Below are 25,778 nucleotides of genomic sequence, written 5' to 3' on the forward strand. Positions count from 1 at the left end.
GACTCTGTGCTGGCCAGTCAAGTTCTTCCACACCGATCTCGACAAACCATTTCTGTATGGACCTCGCTGTGTGCACTTAGGGCATTGTCATGCTGAAACAGGAAAGGGCCTTCCCCAAACTGTTGCCACAAAGTTGGAAGCACAGAGTCGTCTACAATGTCATTGTATGCTGTAGAGTTAAGATTTCCCTTCACTGGAACTAGCCTGAACTGTGAAAAACAGCCCCAGACAGCCCCTTTAGTGGCAATCTAGTCAGAAGTTGGATCAAAGAACCTTGAAAGATCCTTATAAATGTTTTTATTTTATTTACAATTATATTAAATTAGAAACGTAACATACCAATGTTTTAGGGGAGAGTGGCTGCTATTTCTTCTCTCATGCTGTTAACATCTTTGTCCATATTTAAAAAGACAATCAACTCTTCCTTCAGAACACATTCAGCATAATGGGGAAATAATTTGATGGGCATTTCAGTTTTCCCCAACAAAATTATGTTACACTTAAGATTCTAATTTGTAAGTATACAATGACACGGCTATAATATAATTTGACAGTTCTGTTTTGCAGTCTCAAGATAGGGGGGGGGGGGGGGATGATTTCTTCAGGCAAGAAAATAGCCTTGACAAAATCCTTCCCCCCTTCTTATTTTCTTAATTTTGTGGCTAGAGTCAAATACTTTCTGTGGCACATATCAGAGTCAAATACTTTCTATTTAACAAACTTCACATTAGGATAGGCAACCGAAATTAATAATGAATGTATGTGTGATATTAAACAGAGGAGGGAGTAAAATGTAGGAAAGCAATAAACATTTCAGAACCACTACTAGTCGAATAAGACATGGGAGAGGTGACGAACATTACTAGTGCCTCCCCCGCTATCAAACCGACATCAAGGTCACCCAAATTGAGGTTTACAGTGCCTTGCGAAAGTATTCGGCCCCCTTGAACTTTGCGACCTTTTGCCACATTTCAGGCTTCAAACATAAAGATATAAAACTGTATTTTTTTGTGAAGAATCAACAACAAGTGGGACACAATCATGAAGTGGAACGACATTTATTGGATATTTCAAACTTTTTTAACAAATCAAAAACTGAAAAATTGGGCGTGCAAAATTATTCAGCCCCCTTAAGTTAATACTTTGTAGCGCCACCTTTTGCTGCGATTACAGCTGTAAGTCGCTTGGGGTATGTCTCTATCAGTTTTGCACATCGAGAGACTGACATTTTTTCCCATTCCTCCTTGCAAAACAGCTTGAGCTCAGTGAGGTTGGATGGAGAGCATTTGTGAACAGCAGTTTTCAGTTCTTTTCCCAGATTCTCGATTGGATTCAGGTCTGGACTTTGACTTGGCCATTCTAACACCTGGATATGTTTATTTTTGAACCATTCCATTGTAGATTTTGCTTTATGTTTTGGATCATTGTCTTGTTGGAAGACAAATCTCCGTCCCAGTCTCAGGTCTTTTGCAGACTCCATCAGGTTTTCTTCCAGAATGGGCCTGTATTTGGCTCCATCCATCTTCCCATCAATTTTAACCATCTTCCCTGTCCCTGCTGAAGAAAAGCAGGCCCAAACCATGATGCTGCCACCACCATGTTTGACAGTGGGGATGGTGTGTTCAGCTGTGTTGCTTTTACGCCAAACATAACGTTTTGCATTGTTACCAAAAAGTTCAATTTTGGTTTCATCTGACCAGAGCACCTTCTTCCACATGTTTGGTGTGTCTCCCAGGTGGCTTGTGGCAAACTTTAAACAACACTTTTTATGGATATCTTTAAGAAATGGCTTTCTTCTTGCCACTCTTCCATAAAGGCCAGATTTGTGCAATATACGACTGATTGTTGTCCTATGGACAGAGTCTCCCACCTCAGCTGTAGATCTCTGCAGTTCATCCAGAGTGATCATGGGCCTCTTGGCTACATCTCTGATCAGTCTTCTCCTTGTATGAGCTGATAGTTTAGAGGGACGGCCAGGTCTTGGTAGATTTGCAGTGGTCTGATACTCCTTCCATTTCAATATTATCGCTTGCACAGTGCTCCTTGGGATGTTTAAAGCTTGGGAAATCTTTTTGTGTCCAAATCCGGCTTTAAACTTCTTCACAACAGTATCTCGGACCTGCCTGGTGTGTTCCTTGTTCTTCATGATGCTCTCTGCGCTTTTAACGGACCTCTGAGACTATCACAGTGCAGGTGCATTTATACGGAGACTTGATTACACACAGGTGGATTGTATTTATCATCATTAGTCATTTAGGTCAACATTGGATCATTCAGAGATCCTCACTGAACTTCTGGAGAGAGTTTGCTGCACTGAAAGTAAAGGGGCTGAATAATTTTGCACACCCAATTTTTCAGTTTTTGATTTGTTAAAAAAGTTTGAAATATGCAATAAATGTCGTTCCACTTCATGATTGTGTCCCACTTGTTGTTGATTCTTCACAAAAAAATACAGTTTTATATCTTTATGTTTGAAGCCTGAAATGTGGCAAAAGGTCGCAAAGTTCAAAGGGGCCGAATACTTTCGCAAGCACTGTACATTGAAGGTACAATCCACGAAAGTGAATCTTAATCGAACCTAACCTTCATGGATAAAAATATAAAACCATGGAAGTGAGATAGTCATTATGTATAATGCACTTTGTAATATTCATGTCATACCAGTGCAGTGGTATATTTTTATGTAACCAACAACCGCACCAATTTTAGCTAGCTAATTAGCAATAGCATCCTTTTGCACGTGAGCTAGCTAATTGCTTACAATGAGGAAATCTTATTTAGACAAATTTGACTACTTGAGCAGTAAGCCTAGGTTTACATGTACAGTTATGTAATCGATTTGATCGTTGATTTTCTGTGTTTCTTCAATGTATGCTTTGTGTTTTGCTGGCTCTAAATGTGTATCGTTGATGCCGATGGCCATTCCCTAAGTTACACATAGCGAGTCTACACAGCCTACACATAGTATATACAGTAATGAAATGAAATGCCTATTGCTTATTTCATGCCTTTCTAATTATCGTGCATTTTATGTCTATGCTTATTTTCTTTGATGTACATAGTGGAGGGCGAGAGTCCCAAAATAAAAAAATGCAGCAGCAGTCGACTTCATCACTGCCCCTTCTGCACATATAAAGCTGAGCAATATATGGCCAACAACCACATCAAAGGTCATGCTTCAGTGAGGCGTAGAGGTACTATTTAATTATTTGTTTATTGAATATATTTGACATTCATGTTTTTTTGCCTTATTTTTTCAATTACATCAGTGTATTTAATTAAATTGTATAACTTGTTACTTTACTGTTATTCTTCTCTTTCAGAGTTAACAATCATAAAGTGTGGCTTCAGTTATAGAAATGCGACTGTCAGGGGGGAGCATTTAGGCACAACACCGGAAACAGACAAGTAAACGGAAGTGAACAAGGCTAAGAACAACTTCCACGTTAGCGGTTTTATTTAGACGTTTTAACATCCTGGAACTCAAAATCGGATTAATTGAACTGCACATCATCACCCCGTGTAGTGTTTAGTTCGAGTTTGAGACAGGACTTATTTGATAGCTAACTAGCTAACAATGGCTAACTGTATGATTTTTCACACTCAAATAGCCTCCATCATGGAGGTTCTAGCGAATGCAGCCGTGGCAGAGATCTGTAAACTCGTAGACGACGACTATGCAGTGTTTCGTTTGGAAATAACTCAAAGCCAGAAAGAAAACAGGGCATTGCGGAGGAAACTACTGGAATCGAAGGTGGCACGGGAGCGCGCAGAAAGGACAACGCGAGAGCGCGTCCTCGCCAGTCGTCCCAGTAGTGTCAAGATTGTCGAACGATACAGAGGAATGGCAAGAGGTACATTTAACCGAAGGACGAGGATGCATGGCCTGTCGCGTTCATAGCGTAGTGCCTGTCACCTCGTTCACCAATGCAGATATGTTCAGATGTGTTACCCAGAATTATGTCTGTATATTGTATATAGAACAAGTAGAATCGGACAGTCGCTTTAAAAACAAAAAACACAAAACAAATGTAGGGATCTGGCAGTTCTTGGGCGATGGTCTTCCACAGCTTTGATGATCGGCAGTTCAGAAAGGTATTATCTTGAGAGGCAGCATACAGTGCATTCGGAAAGTATTCAGAACCCTTGACTTTTTCCACATTTTGTTACATTACAGCCTTATTTTAAAATTGATTAAATTAACATTTTCCCTCAATCTACACACAATACCCCATTATGACAAAGCGAAAACAGGTTTTTAATATTTTTTTCAAATGTTTAAAAAATATAACAGAAATACCTTATTTACTTAAGTATTCAGACCCTTTTCTGTGAGACTCGAAATTAAGCTTAAACTTAATTAAACTTCCTGTTTTTAGTGATCATCCTTGAGATGTTTCAATTTGATTGGAGTCTATCTGTGGTAAATTCAATTGATTGGACATGATTTGGAAAGGCACACACTTGTCTATATAAGGTCCTACATTTGACAGTGCATGTCAGAGAAAAAAACAAGCTGTGAGGTCGAAGGAATTGTCCGTAGAGCCCTGAGACAGGATTGCGTCAAGGCACCGATCTGAGGAAGGGTACCTCAAGAAATTCTGCAGCATTGAAGGTTCCAAGAACACAGTGGCCTCCATCATTCTTAATGGAAGAAGTTTAGAAACACCAAGGCTCTTCCTAGAGCTGGCTGCCCGGTCAAACTGGGCAATCGGGGAAAAGGGCTTGGTCAGGGAAGTGACCAAAAACTCAATGGTCACTCTGACAGAGCTCCAGAGTTCCTCTGTGGAGATGGGAGGACCTCCCAGAAGGACAACCATCTCTGCAGCACTCCACAAATCAGGCCTTTATGGTAGAGTGGCCAAACGGATGCCACTCCTCAGTAAAAGGCACATGACAGCCCACTTGGAGTTTTCCAACAGGCACCTAAAGTCTCTCAGACCATGAGAAACAAGATTCTCTGGTCTGATGAAACCAAGATTGAACTCTTCGGCCTGAATGCCAAGCGTTGCATCTGGAGGAAACATGGCACCCTCCCTACAGTGATGCATGGTGGTGGCAGCATCATGCTGTGGGGATGTTTTTCAGCGGCAGGGACTGGGAGACTAGCCAGGATAGAGGGAAAGATGAACAGAGCAAAGTACAGAGAGATCCTTGATGAAAACCTGCTCCAGAGTGTTCAGGACCTCCGACTGCGGCGATGGTTCACCTTCCAACAGGACAATGACCCTAAGCACACAGCCAAAACAACGCAGGAGATGCTTCGGGACAATGTCCTTGAGTGGCCCAGCCAGAGCCCGGACTTAAACCCACTCAAACATCTCTGGAGAAACCTGAAAATAGCTGGGCAGTGACACTCCCCATCCAACCTGACAAATCTTGAGAGGATCTGCAGAGAAGAATGAGCTCCCCAAATACAGGTGTGCCAAGCTTGTAGCATCATACCCAAGAAGACGCTAGGCTGTAATCACTGCCAAAAGCTGCTTCAACAAAGTACTGAGTAAAGGGTCTGAATGTGTATGTTAATGTGACAGCAGTTATTTTTAAAACATTTCTAAAAACCTGTTTTGTCTTTGTCACTATGGGGTATTGTGTGTAGATTGATGAGGTGGAAAAAACAAATGAATCCATTTTAGAATAATGCTGTAACGTAACAAAATGTGGAAAAAGTCAAGGGGTCTGAATACTTTCTGAATTCAGTACAGCCAGGCTGGGCAGCGTGGTAGAGACAATACAATATTTACTGAGATCTCTACATAGGATGGTCCAAGTCAGTTTTAGATAGAACACCTGCCTGTGGGGAAAACAGCCTATGGTTACTTACATTGCCTTCAGAAAGTATTCATACCTCTTGATTATTCCACATTTTGTCGTGTTACAGGCGGAATTCAAAATGGATTCAAAATATTTTTCTCTCAACCATCTACACACAATACCCCGTAATGATAAAGTTGTAACATGTTATTTGAAATTTGTTGCAAATTTCTTGATAATGAAATACAGAAATGTCTAAGTTACATAAGTATTCACACCACTGAGTCACCTTTTAGAACTGTGAATCTTTGAGTAAGTCTCTAAGAGCTTTCCATTCCTGTATTCTGCAACATTTGCCCATTATTCTTTTCAAAATTCTTCAAGCTCTGTCAAATTGGTAGTTGATCATTGCTAGACATCCCTTTTTTAGGTCTTGCCATAGATTTTCTAGTAGATTGAAATCAAAACTGTAACTCAGCCACTCAGGAACATTCACTGTGTTCTTGGTAAGAAACTCCAGTGTAGATTTGGCCTTGTGTTTTCGGGTTATTGTCCTGCTGAATGGTGAATTAGTCTCCTAATGTCTGGTGGAAAGCAGACTGAACCAGGTTGTCCTCTAGGATTCCATTCCGTTTATTTTTTATCCTGAAAAACTCCCCAGCCCTTAATGATTACAAGCATACCCGTAACATGATGCAGCCACCACTATGTTTGAAAATATGGAGAGTGGTACTCAGTAATGTGTTGTTGGATTTGTCCCAAACATAATACTTTGTATTGAGGACAAAAAGTAAATAGCTTTGCCATTTAATTTGCACTATTACTTTAGTGCCTTGTTGCAAACAGGATGCATGTTTTTGAATATTTTTTATTCTGTACAGGCTTCCTTCTTTTCACTCTGTCTATTAGGTTAGTATTGTGGACTAACTACAATGTTTTTCATCCATCCTCAGTTCTCTCGTCACAACCATTAAACACTGTAACTGTTTTAAAGTCACCATTGGCCTCATGGTGAAATACCTGAGCAGTTTCTTTCCTCCGGCAACTGACTTAGGAAGGACACCTGTATCTTTAAAGTGGCTGGGTGTTTTGATGCGCCATCCAAAGTGTAATGAATACCTTTACCATGCTCAAAGAGATATCCAAAGTCCTGATTTTTTAGATGTTTTACCTATCTACCAATAGGTGCCCTTTGCGAGGCATTGGAAAACCTCCCTGGTCTTTGTGGTTGAATCTGTGTTTGAAATCCACTGCTCGACTGATGGACCTTACAGATAATTGTATGAGTACATAGATGAGGTAGTCATTCAAAAATCATATTAAACACTATTATTGCACACAAATTGAGTCAATGCAACTCATTGTGACTTTTTAAGCAAATCTTTACTCCTGAACTTATTTAGGCTTGCCATAACAAATGGGTTGAATACATTAAACTCAAGACATTTCAGCTTTTAAATTGAAATAATTTGTATAAAAAAATAATGAAAAACAATTCCAATTTAACACTATGGGGCACTGAGCACTGTGTGTAGGCCAGTGACTAAAAGACATACATGTAATCAATTGTAAATACTGTAGGCTGTAACACAAAATGTGAAAAAGTTGTGTGAATGCTTGCTTAAGGCACTTGTAGGTTACCCCATTGGCTCACAGAAAAAACTTGATCCTTTTCAAACAATTTTCTTGTCTGCTGTTTTAGTAAATTACAAAACTACATTTAAGAAAAATGCATTTTTAACATTGCCTGTTTCAGAGAGAGAGAGTCCGGGACAAGGTAGCACGTCTGGTGAACAGGTCAGGGTTCCAAAGCCGCAGTCAGAACAGTTGAAACTGGAGCAGCAGCACCACCAGGTGGACTGGGGACAGCAAGGAGTTCAGGCCAGGTAGTCCTGAGGCATCGTCCCAGGGTTCAGGTCCTCTGAGAGGCAGAGAGAGAGAATTAGTGGGAGCAAACTTAAATTCACACAAGACACCGGATAAGACAGGATAAATACTACAGACATAACAGACTGACCCTAGTCGCCCGACACAAACAGTTGCAGCATAAATACGATACCCCCAGACAGGGCCAACCAGGCAGGATATAACCCCACCCACTTTGCCAAAGCACAGCCCCCACACCCCTACAGGGATATCTTCAAACCACCAACTTACTACCCTGAGACAAGGCTGAGAATAGCCCGCGAAGATCTCCCCCAAGGCATGAATCCGAGGGGTGCGCCAAACCCGGACAGGAAGATCACGTCAGTGACTCAACCCACTTAAGTGACGCACCCCTCCTAGGGACGGAATGGAAGACTACCAGTATACCAGTGACTCAGACCCCGTAATAGGGTTAGAGCCAGAGAATCCCGGTGTAGAGAGGGGAACCGGCCAGGCAGAGACAGCAAGTGCGGTTTGTTGCTCCAATGCCTTTCTATTCACCTTCACACCCCTGGGCCAGACTACACTCAATCATAGGACCTACTAAAGAGATGAGTCCTTCAGTAAAGACTTAAAGGTCGAGACCGAGTCTGCGTCTCTCGAATGGATAGGCAGACCATTCCATAAAAATGGAGCTCAATAGGAGAAAGCCCTGCCTCCAGCTGTTTGCTTAGAAATTATAGGAACAATAAGGAGGCCTTCGTCTTGTGACCGTAGCATACGTGTAGGTATGTACGGCAGGACCAAATCGGAGACATAGGTAGGAGCAAGCCCATGTAATGCTTTGTAGGTTAGCAGTAAAACCTTGAAATCAGCCCTAGTCTTAACAAGAAGCCAATGTAGAGAGGCTAGCACTGGAGTAATACGATCAAATTTTTTGGTTCTAGTCAAGATTCTAGCAGCCGTATTTAGCACTAACTGAAGTTTATATAGTGCTTTATCCAGGTAGCCGGAAAGTAGAGCATTGCAGTAGTCTAATCTAGAAGTGACAGAAGCATGGATTCACTTTCCTGCATCATTTTTGGACTGAAAGTTTCTTATTTTTGCAATGTTACGTAGATGAAAAAAAACTGTCATTGAAATAGTCTTGATATGTTCGTCAAAAGAGAGATCAGGGTCCAGAGTAATGCCGAGGACCTTCACAGTTGTATTTATGACGACTGTACTGTACAACCATCAAGATTGTCAGATCCAACAGAAGATCTCTCTGTTTCTTGGGACCTAGAACTAGCATGTCTGTTTTGTCCGAGTTTTGCCTCCATCCTCTTCCTTATGTCTGAAACAGGTTTCCAGGGAGGGCAATTTTGGGGCTTCACCATGTTTCATCAAAATGTACAGCTGTGTATCGTCCTCATAGCAGTGAAAGTTAACATCATGTTTCCGAAAGACATCACCAAGAGATAAAATATATAGTGAAAACAATAGTGGTCCTAAAACGGAACCTTGAGGAACACCGAAACTTACAGTTGATTTGTCAGAGGACAAACCATCCACAGAGACAAACTGATATCTTTCCTACATATAAGATCTAAACCAGGCCAGAACTCGTCCATGTAGACCAATTTGGGTATCCAATCTTTCCAAAAGAATGTCATGATTGATGGTGTCAAAAGCAGCACTAAGGTCTAGGAGGACAGATGCAGAGCCTTGGTCTGACGCCATTAAAAGTTAATTTACCACCTTCACGAGTGAAGTCTCAGTGCTATGATGGGGTGTGAAACCAGACTGAAGCGTTTGTCTTCAGGAAGGAAGTAAGTTGCTGCGCAACATCTTTTTCTAACATTTTTGAGAGGAATGGGAGATTCAATATAGGCCAATTTACTTTTAAAAATATTTTCTTGGTTAAATTTGGGGGTTTTAAAGAGAGGCTTTATTACTGCCACTTTTAGTGAGTTTGGTACACATCCGGTGGATAGGAATCCCTTTGTTATGTTCAACATAGGAGGGCCAAGCACAGGAAGCAGCTCTTTCAGTAGTATAGTTGGAATAGGGTCCAGTATTCAGCTTGAAGGTTTAGAGGCCATTACTATTTTCATGAATGTGCCAAGAGATATAGAATTAAATAACTTGAGTGTCTCCTTTGATCCTAGGTCCTGGCAGTGTTGTGCAGACTCAGGACAACTGAACTTTGGAGAAATACTCAGATTTAAAGAGGAGTCCGTCATTTGCTTTCTAATGATCATTATCTTTTCGTCAATGAAGTTAGTGTATTTATTACTGCTGAAGTGAAAGCCATCCTCTCTTGGGAAATGTTTTTTAGTTAGCTTTGCAACAGTATAATTTGTTTGGGGGGGGGGATTGTTCTCATTTTCCTCAATTAAGTTGGGAAAATAGGATGATCGAGCAGTATTGAGGGCTCTTCGATATTGTGTGGTACTGTCTTTCCAAGCTAGTCAGAAGACTTCCAGTTTGGTGTAGCGCCATTTCCGTTCCAATTTTCTGGAATCTTGTTTCAGGGCTCGGTTATATTCTGTATACCTGGAAGCAAGTTTCTTATGACAAATGTTTTGTTTTTAGGGGTGCAACTGCATCTAGGGTATTATGCAAGGTTAAATTTAGTTCCTCAGTTAGGTGGCTAACCGATTGTTGTACTCCGATGTCCTTGGGTAGGTGGAGGGAGTCTGGAAGGGCATCTAGGAATCTTTGGGTTATCCGAGTATTTATAGCACTGCTTTTGATGATACTTGGTTGGGGTCTGAGCAGATTATTTGTTGCGATTGGAAACGTAATAAAATGGTGGTCCGATAGTCCAGGATTATGAGGAAAAACATTAAGATCCACAATATTTATTCCACAAAACTAGGTCCAGAGTATGACTGTGGCAGTGAGTAATTCCGGAAACATGTTGGGCAAAACCCCACTGAGTCGATGATGGCTCCGAAAGCCTTTGAGTGGTGGGTCTGTGGACTTTTCCATGTGAATATTAAAGTCACCAAAAATTAGAACATTATCTGCCATGACTACAAGGTCCGATAGGAATTCAAGGAACACTGTATATGGCCCAGGAAAACAGTAGCTATAAAAAGTAGGAGTAGGCTGCATAGATTTCATGACTAGAAGCTCAAAATATGTAAACTTAGTTGTTTTTTTAATTGAAATTTGCTATAGTATATGTTGGCAACACCTTCGCCTTTGCGTGATGCGCAGGGGATTTGGTCACTAGTGTAACCAGGAGGAGAGGCCTCTCCACACAGTAAATTCATCAGGCTTAAGCCATGTTTCAGTCAGGCCAATCACATCAAGATTATGATCAGTGATTAGTTCATTGACTATAACTGCCTTGGAAGTGAGGAATCTAACATTAAGTAATCCTATTTTGTGATATCACAATCTCTTTCAATAATGACAGGAATGGAGGAGTTCTTTATTCCAGTGAGATTGCTTATGCGAACACCGCCTTGTTTAGTTTTGCCCAATCTAGATCGAGGCACAGACACGGTCTCAATGGGGATAGCTGAGCTGACAACACTGACTGTACTAGTGGCAGACTCCACTAAGCTGGCAGGCTGGCAGGCTGGCTAACCGCCTGCTGCCTGGCCTGTACCCTATCTCATTGTGGAGCTAGAGGAGTTAGAGCCCTGTCTATGTTCATAGATAAGATGAGAGCACCCCTCCAGCTAGGATTGAGATCGTGACTCCTGAGCAGGCCAGGCATGGTCCTGTTTGTGGGTGAGTCCCAGAAAGAGGGACAATTATCTACAAATTCTATCTTTTGGGAGGGGCCGAAAACAGTTTTCAACCAGCGATTGAGATGTGATAGTCTGCTGTAGAGCTCATCACTCCCCCTAACTGGGAGGGGGGCAGGGACAATTACTCGATGCCAGCACATCTTTCTAGCTGATTTATACACGGAAGCTATGTTGCACTTGGTGACCTCTGTTTCATCCTAACATCGTTAGGTGCCGAGGTGGATAACAATATCCCTATACTCGCCAGTTTTAGCCAACACCATCTTAAGATTATTATTTACGTCTGTAGCCCTGCCCCCTGGTAAACAGTGTATGATCTCTGGATGATTATTTTTAAGTCTAACACGGAACACAAACCGGCTGCGCGCGTGCGCCATCGTACATAAATGTATTTTGTCCCCCCACACCAAACGTGATCATGACAGGCAGGTTAAAATATCAAAACAAACTCTGAACCAATTATATTAATTTGGGGACAGGTCGAAAAGCATTAAACATTTATGGCAATTTAGTTAGCTAGCTTGCACTTGCTAGCTAATTTGTCATTTTTAGCTAGCTTGCTGTTGCTAGCTAATTTGTCCCGGGATATAAACATTGAGTTTATACATAAAACACAAAACCAGTCAACCGAATCGTTTCTAGTCATCTCTCCTCCTTCCAGGCTTTTTCTTCTCTTGACGTTATATTGCGATTGGGAACTTTCATAAATCAGGTGCATTAATGCCACTGACCTTGTTCATCTTTCAGTCACCCACGTGGGTATAACCAATAAGGAGATGGCACGTGGGTACCTGCTTCTATAAACCAATGAGGAGATGGGAGAGGCAGGACTTGCAGCCGATCTGTGTCAGAAAAAGAACTGACTTCTATTTTAGCCTTTGGCAACGCAGACGCTCGTTGGCGTGCGGGGGCAGTGTGGGTGCAATAATTGAATTACAGATTTCTAAAGGTATTTTGCACCGCAAGCGGTGTAGTCAGCCTGTAATCCTGCGGGTAATGGTCAGAGCTTGTGGTGGGAGGTTTTGGCGGCTCAGACGCCGTAACGGGTGGAGGAGAGACCTGAGAAGGTTCTGACTCGTTGTTAAATGGGGAGAACCGGTTGAAAGTTTCACTCGGCTGAATGAGCGACACCAGTTGAGCATTTCGACAGCATTTGCTTCCAGAAGCCAAGAGAAAACTGTCCGGCTGCGGCGACTGTGCGAGAGGATTTATACTACTAGCTGTACTTTTTGGTGGCACCAACGCTGTTTCATCTTTTTGTCTGAAGCTGGACTCAACATAAGGCGATAGTTCTCCTGTATATTATGAATAAAGCGACTGCAATTAGATGGCATAATGTTAATGTTGCTACTTCGCTTCGGTTGGTGGGGGTCCTGTAGAATAATGTCCAGATAGAGCGTACGAGATTAAAAACGTTGAGCGAGGGTAAAAATAAAAACGGTTGTTAAAAATGTAGAGTTTGCAACAAACCGCTCAGCAGCACGTAAACATTACACATTTTCCACACTCTTAGCTACGTGTAAGCTACTTGAGCACCTGGTCCCCACATTTCCCACGCCGAGTTGCCTAAATCCACAGGGCTCTTCTTGCAGGCTATATTTCCCTACGTGGCAGCATTGCGATCCGTAGGTCAGGGTTTTTGACCTGGTTAGCAGTGGCGGTTCTAGACCATTTCATCTGGAGGGGCCAAGCTGTACCAGTTGTGACTGTTAGAGGGACCAATTACATTAGACGTTATTGTTGTCATATCATTTTCCTCACTGCATTGCAGGCATTAGCAGGCAAAATACCATGTTCATAATCATTCAACAATTTATTAGCATTTTCTGTCTAATAACGGATGTAAAAAAAGAATGATAGAAAAAATGTGTTATGTAACAATGATTTCATACTCCACATTTAGGGGGGCCACAAGGGGGTCCAAAATTGTTGTCACAGGGGCACTGCCCCCTCCCCAGAACCGCTAGTGTTGGTGACATGTGCATTGAACAACACAACAGCTTTTCAGGCATGTTTTGTTATTTCTGTATAACAAAAAATTGACCACGATGTCTCTTTTACAATAAAGGTGAACGGGAAAGAATATTTGTTTTCCAACATTTGTGGGCGTGGTCGAGGGGAATTCCTTATTACGTATAATATCGACCCTGAGTATACCTCACCTCGCCATGGAAACCACGGAGCAGTATGCGTATGCAGTAACTCCCGTGATTAGATTACTTACTTACTTAGTTAGCTAGCTATCTTGTAGTCTGGTTGCCGTCTCTGTTCAGCTACTTAATTCCACTCATTGTACTCCAAAGATGTGACAAGGAGTGTAATGTTAGGTAAAACGTCTGGTACGCAGACTAGCTCTCTTGCACAAAGAAACAATATCATATTCTAACCAGATTCTTGATTTACTGCATTACTTACTGCATTATAAACAATATGATGCATGGAACATAATACATCAAGTGTTACCTTACATCCTTGCCTATTGTAGACTTGGTCAGTAGTGTACAATATACCGTTGACAGTGCTTGACTTAACTAGGTACCAGGACTCATTTTGGGTGCCGGTACAGTTTATATTTAGGTGCAGGACCTCCATAATACTTTTGAACTAATATTCTATAAGAGGAACAGGAGTTGAAGCAGTAGAAAATTTGATGTGCTGGCACTCGGCTCCAGTGAGCTCCTGCACAAGTCAAGCACTGACATTGAACATTGACAGTAGCTAACCTAACCACAGCTTTCCCCCAATCACACTCTCAGGTGAAGGACATCTCACTGGAGGCCACAGGAGCTTTGTGAAGCCAGTGGGACACAATACTTGGAGAGATGACCAACCAATCACTGTTGATGAGGGGAGTGGAACCTCAACCCAGCACGTTATCATGATAAAGGTTAGTGTAATAGTGTAGCATAAAAAATTAGTTACTTTGCAAATCAAATGTGTCCGTTTATTTCAGAACGCTCCCCTCAGCGATTCACTTGCTTACATGTATATCCTCATTTATCTGCCATAGGTGAGCTTTGTGAGACTTCACATTGTTATCCAATTCAACTAATGTAATGGTAATAATCTCCTCTCTTCTTGTCAGTCTGCAGAGGCTGAAGATCCTGGTGTCAAGCTAGAGAGGTCTGAAGGAGAGGAGGACCCATGGCACAGCAGAGACATCCAAACTGGAACGGCTGAAGCGCCCCATGTAAACAGAAAAGACCCAACCTCACCAGCACAGCCAAGGACCCGACGCAGCATCACGGAGGTCAGTGGAATGTCGAACGCCGTCCTCAAGTCAGAGACAGACACCAAGACTTTAACTGTAACACACAGTCTCTTACATACAGGATGTGACCACAGATCAGATCCAGAGAGACTGGGGCTGGGGAGACTGGGCTGTCCTCCTGCTCCCGGCTCAGAGTACTTACCAGTATTTCAACAGAGCCAGAGAACGGTTCATTCCAGTGGGGATGGTAACTCGTTAGACACTAATGGTGATGATTCATCTTGTTCTTACGCTACAGAGATGGACCCTGGCAACATATCCTTGGGTTTAGAGACACAAACTGATCTGTCCAGAGGGGACTGGAACCGGTACAGTAGCAGTATATACTCTGAAGGGTGCCTAGATAAGAAAGGGGAGGGTCTGGTCGTAGATGAAGTGACCATGAAAGTGGAGGGCGACGTTCCTCCCACATGGAATGCAGATAGTCACCTAGTAGACAGACACTCACAGGGCAGAGATTTCTTAAATTACAGGGGAAGCTTAGAGACAAATCCAAATGTCACGACCCACTCCCCTTTACACACGTTCAGGGATCATGACCAAGTGTCTACGTCGATGGGGCCTTCCGATTTACACAGCCGTGTCCTTTTCGATCAGGTATTGAATTCAAACGACAGGGCTAAAGGCCAGACTCGGGGAGGGGTAACCACATCAGGCAATTGCAAAGAGAAACGGTTCCTCTGCATGTTCTGTAACAAAGGCTTCAGCTGCCTCCAGAAGGTGGAGGTCCACCAGAGGATCCACACAGGGGTGAAACCCTTCAGCTGTACCCAGTGTCACATGCGCTTCGCCCAGGCTGGCACCCTGAAGAGGCACCAGACGGTCCACACAGGGGTGAAACCCTTCAGCTGTACCCAGTGTAACATGCGCTTCGCCCAGGCTGGTGACCTGAAGAGGCACCAAAGGGTCCACACAGGGGAGAAACCTTACAGCTGCCCCCAGTGTGAGAAGAGATTTACCCGCCAGCACCAGCTGAAGATGCACATGAAGGTCCATACGGGAGAGAGGCCGTTCGCCTGTGCGCACTGCGGGAAGAGATTCTCAGATAGGAGCTACCTCAGGATACACCAGCAGAAAAAACATTCCACTCAATAGCTTCAGGACGTTTAGATGTATTAAATATAAAGATTCATTTTCATTGTTGTCAGCAGAAAGGACCCACAGATGCATTTGGAATAATGCGAGTAGCAGATTTCAGTGTTGAATATTCCTGGGTAGAATATTACATCCAGACATGTGATATATATTTTAGGCATATTTGTGCCTAAAAAGTCTGTTACATATTGTGTTTGTACTGTGTAGGCCAGGGATGGGCAGCTTTGATGGGTGTGGGAGCCACAAAAAAATCGGAACTCAGTCAGAGCCCGCCCTAGCCTTTTGGGGGCCCTAAGCTATATTTTGCGAGTAGATCATTTTAGCAAAGAGAAAAAATTGTAGTTTTAGAGTTCATTTCCTGCAATTCTGCACATTTTGTCATGGGGCGTAGAGAAAATGTTGCAATTTTTAAGCAAGTTTTCTGCAATTCTACACATTTTTGCCATGAGGTGGATAGAAGATTGCAATTTTTTAATGTAATTTTATGCAATTCTACGCATGATCATGAGGGCCCCCAGGTCAGTAATTAAATCATGATTGCTTCAAGTTTGGAAATAATATGCATTTTGCCAGAGGGTGGAAACAAATGCTTGCAGTTTTTTTATATGATATCTAAAGATCAATTGGGTCCCCCCTGTCAGTAATTCAGCCATGATTACTACAAGTTTAGATAGCTTGGGGGGGGGGGTTAATCCATAGACAAAAGGGTTGCCCATCCCTGGTGTAGACTATATGTGACTCGCTCTACAATAATCAGTCGGAAGTAGCAATGACTAATTTGCATATAAATTGTGTTTTTGTCGAAATTTAGATTTTTTGCTATTTGGGGGTTTCATCTGGTTTTAACAAAACAATGTCTTTGCTTTCATCATCTGTATGTGTAATTGCCAAATTCAGTATGAATATAGTTTTTAATCCTTTAAATGTAGGATGAAACGTAGCACTTTCCAATCCGTTTGGTGGATGCTAGCTTGTAAAACATCAGGCTTTCGAGGCACTAGCTTATCTGCACTATCAAAACCCTCATCTATTCCGAAATCATGAATGAATTACAAACTAGCTAGCTCACTATATAGTTTGAATCAAGCTACAATAAGCTATTCAATCGGATGATTTTCCTGTTTTCCCAATCAAAGCTACTGTAGTGTATCATCCGCGGGAAAAGGCTACACTCTCTCGCTCATAAAGACCCATCATACATAGTTACACTGTCACTACTGCCTACACCGTAGCTAGTTAGCTTTGCTTTCAACTGCACTGATGGATTTCCGGGAGAGAGAAATCGCAAGATTTTTAAATAGTAATGTTGTGCTGGGAGCTGGTTCAGACGATCAGTGGCATCAAGACCACCTGTGCACCTGTTAATCGTGAATCGATCAATGACGGCGCTTCAGTCGGTCGAGGGGAAATATGTCAGTGGTGCTGGGCAAGAAATTGAAAAGGATTGCGAGTTCAGGTGCACGTGCAAGTCCAATAAAGGGAAGCCGTGATATTTGTTTTTTACCCCCGAGGAGATGGTCAAGAGACGTGACCAGATGAATTAGCTAACTCACCAATGGTAAGTGCTTGCCATTCAAGTAGTAGTCAAGTTTATGTGGGTGTGTAATGTGTGCATGTTTTCTGTGTCTGTCTATCTGTTAGTGTGTTTGGGTGTGATAAGGCACACGTAGACTGACTAGCTAACTGTTAATGTATTAAAGCCAACTGTGTGTGTGTGTGTGTGAGTGAATGTGTGGCTTGGGGGGGAGAGAGTGAAGTGGGGGATGTGTAGCCCATGCAACCTAGCTATGTAGATAGTAACTTATGGGACCTGTGTGTGTTGTGGGTGCTGGTATTTGTCCTAAAGACGGGTTACATAAATCCATGAAATGGCCATCTATAAAGTTATGACATTTATTTATATCGAACCTGACCCATTTACACTACTAATAAAAGTGTGTGTGATTCACGCATGCATTTCAATCTGTACAGGTTGCGTAGTTTGTGTTTTATTGAACATGTTTATATCACTTTAAAATGTATTGGCTAGAATAGATGACGACAATGACTGAATGTTAAAAAATTGTATATTGTTAGTTGTCTTATTTTTCAGATGAAAAACATCTAGTGCTCATTGGCAAGATCTCTGGTTCCATGAACCTCTGCAAGGAAATGGTCATCTCGAACCGGAACTAACAAAAAGATAACATCAGAGGACATATTTCTTTGAGCAAATCTGCAGAGAAACATTCAAGTTCCGACACGCGTAAGTTTTCATTTGAGTAATACAACCTGATGTCCTCTGTTCTTATTGGGGCTGCAACAGTATTAACAAGTTCATGAGATATTTAAGAAAAGATGAGTAGTAGGCTAAATCATGAATAGAAATAAAACAGCTGAGAATACATTGTGCCTTTCAGCACATTTTAACAGGCATGTTTAAAAATGTCAGAATTTCTACAAAAAGCTGACTGCAGTGATAAAGTTCTATAGTTCTAAGGATCGGGATAAAGCTCCAAGGAAAAAAGAGGTGTGGTGGTCATCTCGCCAGAAAACAGGTGCTGTCCTACGAGGACACTCAGTGAATTGTCCACTATGTCAACAACTTCACCAATATCCACGCGGTGCCGCTCCCAGGACAGATCCCTGGATTTAAGAAGTCAGACATCCTGATGCTACCGACATTTGAGACCAAAGTCCTGTGTGTGGCGCTAGTACAAAAACGTTAATGCGTGATCATGGTGAGTGTTTTCCTAAATCTCTATACTTATATTTGTACCAAACGCTCGTCAGCTCACGCCAGTGACAAAGACTCTAACCAAAGCCCACACGAATCGGATCCAAAGAGACTGTCGGACCTTACTCTCTGGTGACGCACTGGTGTAGTCAGATTTTCTTTAACGTTTCTCATTTTAGTTGTTGCTTAGAGACCAGGACTTACTCTGACCATTTTTAGCTCATTCTGTTGCTTGTACACTACATTACCAAAAGTATGTGGACACCTGCTCGTTAAACATCTCATTCCAAAACCATGGGCATTAATATGGAGTTGGTCCCCCCTTTGCTGCTATAACAGCCTCCACTCTTCTGGGAAGGCTTTCCACTAGATGTTGGAACATTGCTGTGGGGACTTGCTTCCATTCAGCCACAAGAGCGTTAGTGAGGTCGGGCACTGATGTTAGACGATTAGGCCTGTCTCGCAGTCTGCGTTGTAATTCATCCCAAAGGTGTTTTGATGGGGTTGAGGTCAGGGCTCTGTGCAAACCAGTCAAGTTCTTCCACACCAATCTCGACAAACCATTTCTATATGGACCTCGCTTTGTGCAGGGGGGCATTGTCATGCTGAAATAGGAAAGGGCCTTCCCCATACTGTTGCCACAAAGTTGTAAGCACAGAATCGTCTAGAATGTAATTGTATGCTGTAGCATTAAGATTTTCCTTCACTAGAACTAAGGGGCCTAGTCCAAACCATGAAACACAGCTCCAGACCATTATTCCTTCTCCACCAAACTTTACAGTTGGCACTATGCATTGGGGCAGGTAGCATTCTCCTGGCATCCGCCAAACCCAGATTCTTCCGTTGGACTGCCAGATGGTGAAGTCTGATTCATCACTCCAGAGAACGTGTTTCCACTGCTCCAGAGTCCAATGGCGCCGTGCTTTACACCACTCCAGCCGACACTTAGTGTTGCGCATGGTGATCTTAGGCTTGTGTGCGGCTGCTCGGCCATGAAAACCCATTTCATGAAGCTCCCAACAAACAGTTATTGTGCTGACGTTGCTTCCAGAGGCAGTTTGGAACTCAGTAGTAAGTTCTGCAACTGAGGACAGACGATTTGAGCTTCTCGTTCTTTGAGCTCGTGTGGCCTACCACTTCGCGGGTGAGCCGCTGTTGCTCCTAGACGTTTCCACTTCACAATAACGGCACTTACAGTTGACAGGGGCAGCTCTAGCAGGACATAAATTGTACGAACTGGCTTGTTGGAAATGTGGCATCCTATGACCGGGCCATATTGAAAGTTACTGAGCTCTTCAGTAAGGCCATTCTACTGCCAATGTTTGTTGATGGAGATTGCATGGCTGTGTGCTCTATTTTATACACCTGTCAGAAACGGGTGTGGCTGAAATAGCTAAATTCAGTCATTTGAAGGGGTGTCCACATTCTTTTGTATACATAGTTTATGTGTACAATTGTGTGCACATGTATCCATATATGTGCACGTGTGTGTGCGCGAAAACGATGTAGACAGACACTGTCTGTATAGTTGGAGCAAGATGGTGTGTGTGTGTGTGTGTGTGTGTGTGTGTGTGTGTGTGTGTCTGAGCGTGCGTAAGTGAAAAAGAAGAACATGGGCACTCGTCAATGGATTTCATGTATTGTTTTGTAATTAAGTAAATAGTTGTTGTTCATTATTTGAATAAATGTCTTAAAAGTAATTGCAAACGTTGACTGTGTTTTTCTCAAAAACATGATTTGGTGATACTCTGCATGTAATGGCACGTAACTTTCTTGTCATTTGGAGTAGAGTGATCATGATGGTCTCGGTAGAAAGCTAACATTCTCCATTTTCCAGCACTGTGTTTTGGGGTCAATGTGACTGATTATGATAAAGCGAGTCACATATCATGTTCACAAATGCCTACTTCATTATTTCCATTCAACTACTTCATTATTTCCATTCAACTACTTCATTATTTTCCCAAAACACTTTTAATGAGAAAATGAATGCAGTACATCAAGTTCATGCCGATTTTAAATATATATAATAAAATGTATGTGATTTTCATATGGTGTATTGAACACTTGTTTATGTTTAATAAAACAATTGGACTTTTCATTCTAAGACTTTCATTGAGACTCTTTAATATACATCACATCTGATCTCACCCTATTCTGCATACACCAGTTAGCACTTTATAACCAATATACACTTACTAAATATACCTACACAAACCCAGACACTAACAAACACCTACTGTACATGTCAAAATAGTTTAGTCAGGTTTGTCTGATGATGACTTTTGACTTATCATCATTATTTATTTATTTTTACCCACAACATCATATTTATGATGGGTTTAACAACAATGAAGTCATTCTGTAACTACAGTATAGGACTCAAACGTGGTAGGGATGGCTAAAGACTCCATGTCAAAAGTGTGTTTATTATCTTTGTGTATATACCTGAGGGAGTGTATGTCTGTGTAATCTTTATCACCTGTCTCTTCCAGGAGGAGGAGGGTCTGGAGGTGCTGCTGGTGAAGGAGGAGGGGTGTGAGGAGGGTCTGGGGAACCCTGAGGGGACCATGGTCATGGAGGACAACCTGACTACACCTCCTGAACCCACAGAGGAACCAGCTGAGCAGCACAGGACCACACACAGTCTCACTGAGGTAAACCCACTGTATGGTATTAGGTCAGAACCCGTATCCAAAAAGTATCTTAGAGTATGAGTGCTGCTCAGTTTCGCCTTTTAAATCATAATGAATAAGACTACATAGCAGGGATGCAAACGAGTCACCTTTCGTCGAAAATCGACGTTTTGAATCGTGTAGATCCGATGAGAGAAGTTTTTTTGTGAACAATAACGAAGAGGTAGGTGAGAAGCCTGGCCACGGAGACGGGGATGAGAAGGTGATGAAGCGTACTTCATGAGCTGTAACCGAAAAACAACTGGCATTTGGAAAGTTTGAGGCGAGGGAGAAAGTGGTGGAACAAGTATTAGCATTGTTAAGTATCTTGCTAGCTGGATCGAATTCTCCTTTAGCTAGCCAGAGAACTGTTGAGCAACATTAGCCAACTTTGATGATCAAATCATTTAGTTTATTGTATGAAAATTAGCTGGCTAATAAAGTCAGACAGCTATCTATCTAACGTTACAACATCAGATGAGCTAACGTTAGTAACCTAAATAATTCGCTATAGTATTAACTGATAACTGTTATACGACTCCTTGCGGTTCCTCAAGTTATAACGCGTTAAGTTGCTTACTGGACCCTGGCAATTTGTGTGAAATGTTAACGAACTAACTACTTACTATATGTGAACTAATGTTTACCCTCTACAGTATGTGGTTCATTTTCAGAATGAGAGAGTTAGGTGAACATGAGGCGTTGCTTGTTAAACAAGTGGGTTCAGGGATGAAGTGTAGCTAGAGCTGTGCCTGGTTTATGCTGGATGCCAATAGAGGTGAAAGAAACGGCACACACGTTCCCTCCCGCCAGGTGTACTCTGCCTGAAAGAGGATCAATTACACCAACAAAGGGTATCATGCTCTGCTGGCACATTGTAAAGCAGATGTCCACAGGAAGAAAGTGTACAATGTAATAACATTCGGTGTAGCCCACAGATATTGCTTTTGTTGTGTTGACCTCGACCGTAACACTTTCGTGTGAGTGAGGGGGGATTATTAAATGTTTTACTCAGTGAACGTTATTTTTGTACACATGTAGCCTTGTGCACTTGATGATGTCTACTATAGTGGCCACTATAATAGAGCAAAAATACAATGCCTGTTTGTTTCATTCTATTTCTACTTTAAGATTTTTTTCCCCCAAGTGCAATATTTAGATGTGCTTGGGGTCACAAGCGTTCTATTTTAAAGACTGTCATGGTAACAAGCATTCTATTTTAAAGGCTGTCATGGTAACAAGCGTTCTATTATAAAGGCTGTCATGGTAACAAGCGTTCTATTATAAAGGCTGTCATGGTAACAAGCGTTCTATTTTAAAGGCTGTCATGGCTAACTGGAATATTATTGTATTGTTTTTTTTCTCAAGACTTGAGTGTCATTTGTTGTAAAATCTAGGCAACAAATAACATTGGATTGCTTTCCTTACATTTTTTAGCTGTGAGTTAGGTTCACATTAACCACTTTTTATTTTATACACAGAGACTGATCATGTAGATCATATTCTTTGTTGTTTAATTAATTAGTCAAAACCTGTATTTCCCCCTAGCAGGGATTTTCTTTTGCATGTTTCAGTGCCCCCCCAAAAAAGTGTTACCTCACCAGTTTGCATTCCTGTATATAGGCAGGTGGGGACCTGATCCTAGATCAGCACTTTTACTCTCAGACTGTGGATACTGGCCCAGGTCTTGATTAATTTTGTTTTAAGTGTGGGACCATGTCTTTGACTTAGCAAATCTTTAAATAGTGTCAAGTAATCAAATCGACTAACACATTTGCTTAGTATTCATAGCAATACCTCATTGCCCAATCAGATGCGCCATAGCAGGGTGCTCATATCAGATTTCTTGATCCAACATCCTCTCACTCTGTATCTCTTACAGCCAGTAGACATTGAGGATGGGAAGATTGATCTGCTGGTAGTCAAAGAGGAGAGAATAGAAGACATATCCGAGAGCACTGACCTGCTGAGTGGACTAAAGATGGGGGAGCAAGGTAAGAGAGAAATACATATAGCCTACATACAGTAATTGATTTTCAATGGGATAGTGATGCACCTGGCTATGATTTTTTTCCATAAAACTCCATATGTTTAGTTCTCTGCCATGTTTATGAAGTCTATTTTGTAACCTCTTCCTGCAGGTGGTTGGCTAGAGGCTAACAGAGGAGTCTGGGTGTCCATCTTGGATTCCAAGACCGGTGCAGCTAAGATCCCAGGGGACGACATCACTGAGCAGGCCAGGACCAGATGCAACATAATGGAGGTCAGCGGATGGGACAGTGTCCTCAACTCTGGGCTGGGGAACAACACTGTTAACCACAACCAGAAACCGACAGTGAAAGAAAAAACAACAGCTGAACTTAGTCTCCATGGCAACAGACTGGCTGAGACCAGGGCGAGACGTAGATTAGGTCTGCGAGGGCGGGGAGGTGTCTGTATTCAGCTGGAGAGAACAGACACAGAGTTGGTTAGCGATGCTCCCTCCTGCTCTTATAGTTGTGATTCAGAGAGACTGATGGTGCCTCAGGTTAACCCCCTAACAGGTGCTGCCTTCAACCTGCCTTCTATAGGATCCATCAACTGGAACATGGACCCTGAGACAACACAGACACTCCCTGGCCTTCGTCCTCCTCACACTTTCCTAATGTTAAACCAGACCTCAGACAAGGCCAGTGCCTCAACACTAAATGGCTACGCAAGCCCATTGACAAATGAAAGTGGTAGTAATGCTATCAGCAGATCCAGTGGCAAAGAGAAGCGCTTCCTGTGTTCGTTCTGTGGGAAAGCCTTCAGTTTCCCCAAACAGGTGGAGATCCACCAGAGGATGCACACGGGGGAGAAACCGTTCAGCTGCCATCTGTGCCGGGCTAGTTTCTCCCACTCGTCCAGCCTGAAAAGGCACCAAATGGTCCACACAGGGGTGAAACCCTTCAGCTGTACCCAGTGTAACATGCGCTTCGCCCAGGCTGGTGACCTGAAGAGGCACCAGAGGGTCCACACAGGGGAGAAACCCTTCAGCTGCCCCCAGTGTGAGAAGAGGTTCACCCGTCAGAACCAGCTGAAGATGCACCTGAAGGTCCACACGGGAGAAAGGCCATTTTCCAATACGCACTGCAGGAAGAGGTTCTCAGAGAGGAGCTACCTCAGGATACACCAGCAGAAAAACCATTCCACTCTATAACATTGAAAGTAACCATTCCGCTGGATAGCTTCTGATGTGTTGATCAAACCTTGCAATAAAGACAAAGATTAATTTTCATAGTTGTCAGCAGAAAATACCCACAGATGCAGATTTCAGTGTTGAATATTCTTTGGGAGAATATTTCATCCAGACATTGTGTGATATATATGCCTAAAAAGCCTGCATAGTGTTTGTATTGTGTAGGCTGTGATTTTCACAAATACCTATTTCATTACTCCCCCCCCCCCCCCCCCCATACACTTTTAATGAGAAAGTGAATGCAGTTTTAGTTGAGATGTGTGGTTTTCATATGGTGTATTTAAAACTGGTTTATGTTTAATAAACACTGACTTTTCAGTCTGACTTTTATTGAGACTCCCTGGAGACACAGTGTACAAAACATTATGAACACCTGCTCTGTCCATGACAGACTGACCGGGTGAAAGCTATGATCCCTTATTGATGTCACCTGTTAAATCCACTTCAATCAGTATAGATGAAGGGGAGGAGACCGGGTAAAGATACATTTTTAAGCCTTGAAACAATTGAGACATGTATTGTGCATGTGTGCCATTCAGAGGGTGAATGTGCAAGATAAAATATTTAAATGTGTTTGTACAAGGTATGGTAGTGGATGAAGCATTGAGCATTTCCAGCCAGTTGTGTCCAAAATAGGTTCATTACTCGAGGCTTTGATTAACACAGTGTACACTAGTGGCACCTGCTGATGAAAAGCATTTAGAACAGCCAAATTATTATAGATGACGGCGCACAGGCCGTAGCATGGGGTAGCCTTTTTGTCTTCTACAGAAGCCAATACCAAACCAATCAGGTGGCTAATCAGCAAAAAGAAACGTTTCGGACGTCATTGATCACGTGCATCTGATAAAATAATACAAGCATCGGCACACTGCTTCGAAGTAAACTGCTTAGCAATTTTGACGCATGCCTCAGAGCTCTGGTATCAAACGTAGCATCACGAGTAGTAGGCACCATCCAGCCAACCTGACACAGCTGTGGGAAGCATTGGAGTCAACATGGCTCAGCATCTCTGTGGAACACTTCCGATGCCTTGTAGAGTCCATGCCCTGATGAATTGAGGCTGTACTGAGTGCAAAAGGGGGTGCAACTCAATATTCTGGTGTTCCTAATATTTTCTACACTCAGTGTACAACACATCTTTCACCCTATTCTGCATACACACAACAGTGCATTATAACCAATATACACTTACTAAATATACCCACACTAACAAACACCTACTCTATGTGAAGGGAGTCCGTATGCTGCTAACAGCTGTTTGAACCAGCAACACTCATGACCGCCCTCCTTGACAGCGTGCAAAACTACTTCGCCCTACAACAATGTTGCCGATGGAATGGCTCCATCGGCAACATTTCAAGCTAGCTATGGAGTGAGTTTACGGTTACTCGGTTACATGTACACTTAGGCTCGTCTGATGATGAATTTT

At 42.4% G+C, this 25,778-nt stretch overlaps 1 protein-coding gene across 1 annotated transcript in view; it reads left to right on the forward strand.

Annotated features, from left to right (window-relative positions):
• LOC110498474 (uncharacterized) overlaps nt 1-24,664 on the forward strand; it is a 52,047-nt gene extending 27,383 nt beyond the window's left edge. Inside the window, exons 7-12 of the mRNA XM_021575104.3 lie at nt 3,572-3,854; nt 14,126-14,256; nt 14,455-14,619; nt 20,947-21,108; nt 23,009-23,120; nt 23,268-24,664. Of these exons, the coding sequence (XP_021430779.3) occupies nt 3,572-3,854; nt 14,126-14,256; nt 14,455-14,619; nt 20,947-21,108; nt 23,009-23,120; nt 23,268-24,307 (1,893 nt within the window). The 3' untranslated portion in view covers nt 24,308-24,664. The remainder of the gene's footprint in view (nt 1-3,571; nt 3,855-14,125; nt 14,257-14,454; nt 14,620-20,946; nt 21,109-23,008; nt 23,121-23,267) is intronic.
• The last annotated feature ends 1,114 nt before the right edge of the window (nt 24,665-25,778 follow it).

This window comes from Oncorhynchus mykiss, chromosome 19 (assembly GCF_057628025.1).
Source record: "Oncorhynchus mykiss isolate SJ-2025 chromosome 19, ASM5762802v1, whole genome shotgun sequence".
In the NCBI taxonomy this organism is placed as follows: domain Eukaryota; kingdom Metazoa; phylum Chordata; class Actinopteri; order Salmoniformes; family Salmonidae; genus Oncorhynchus; species Oncorhynchus mykiss.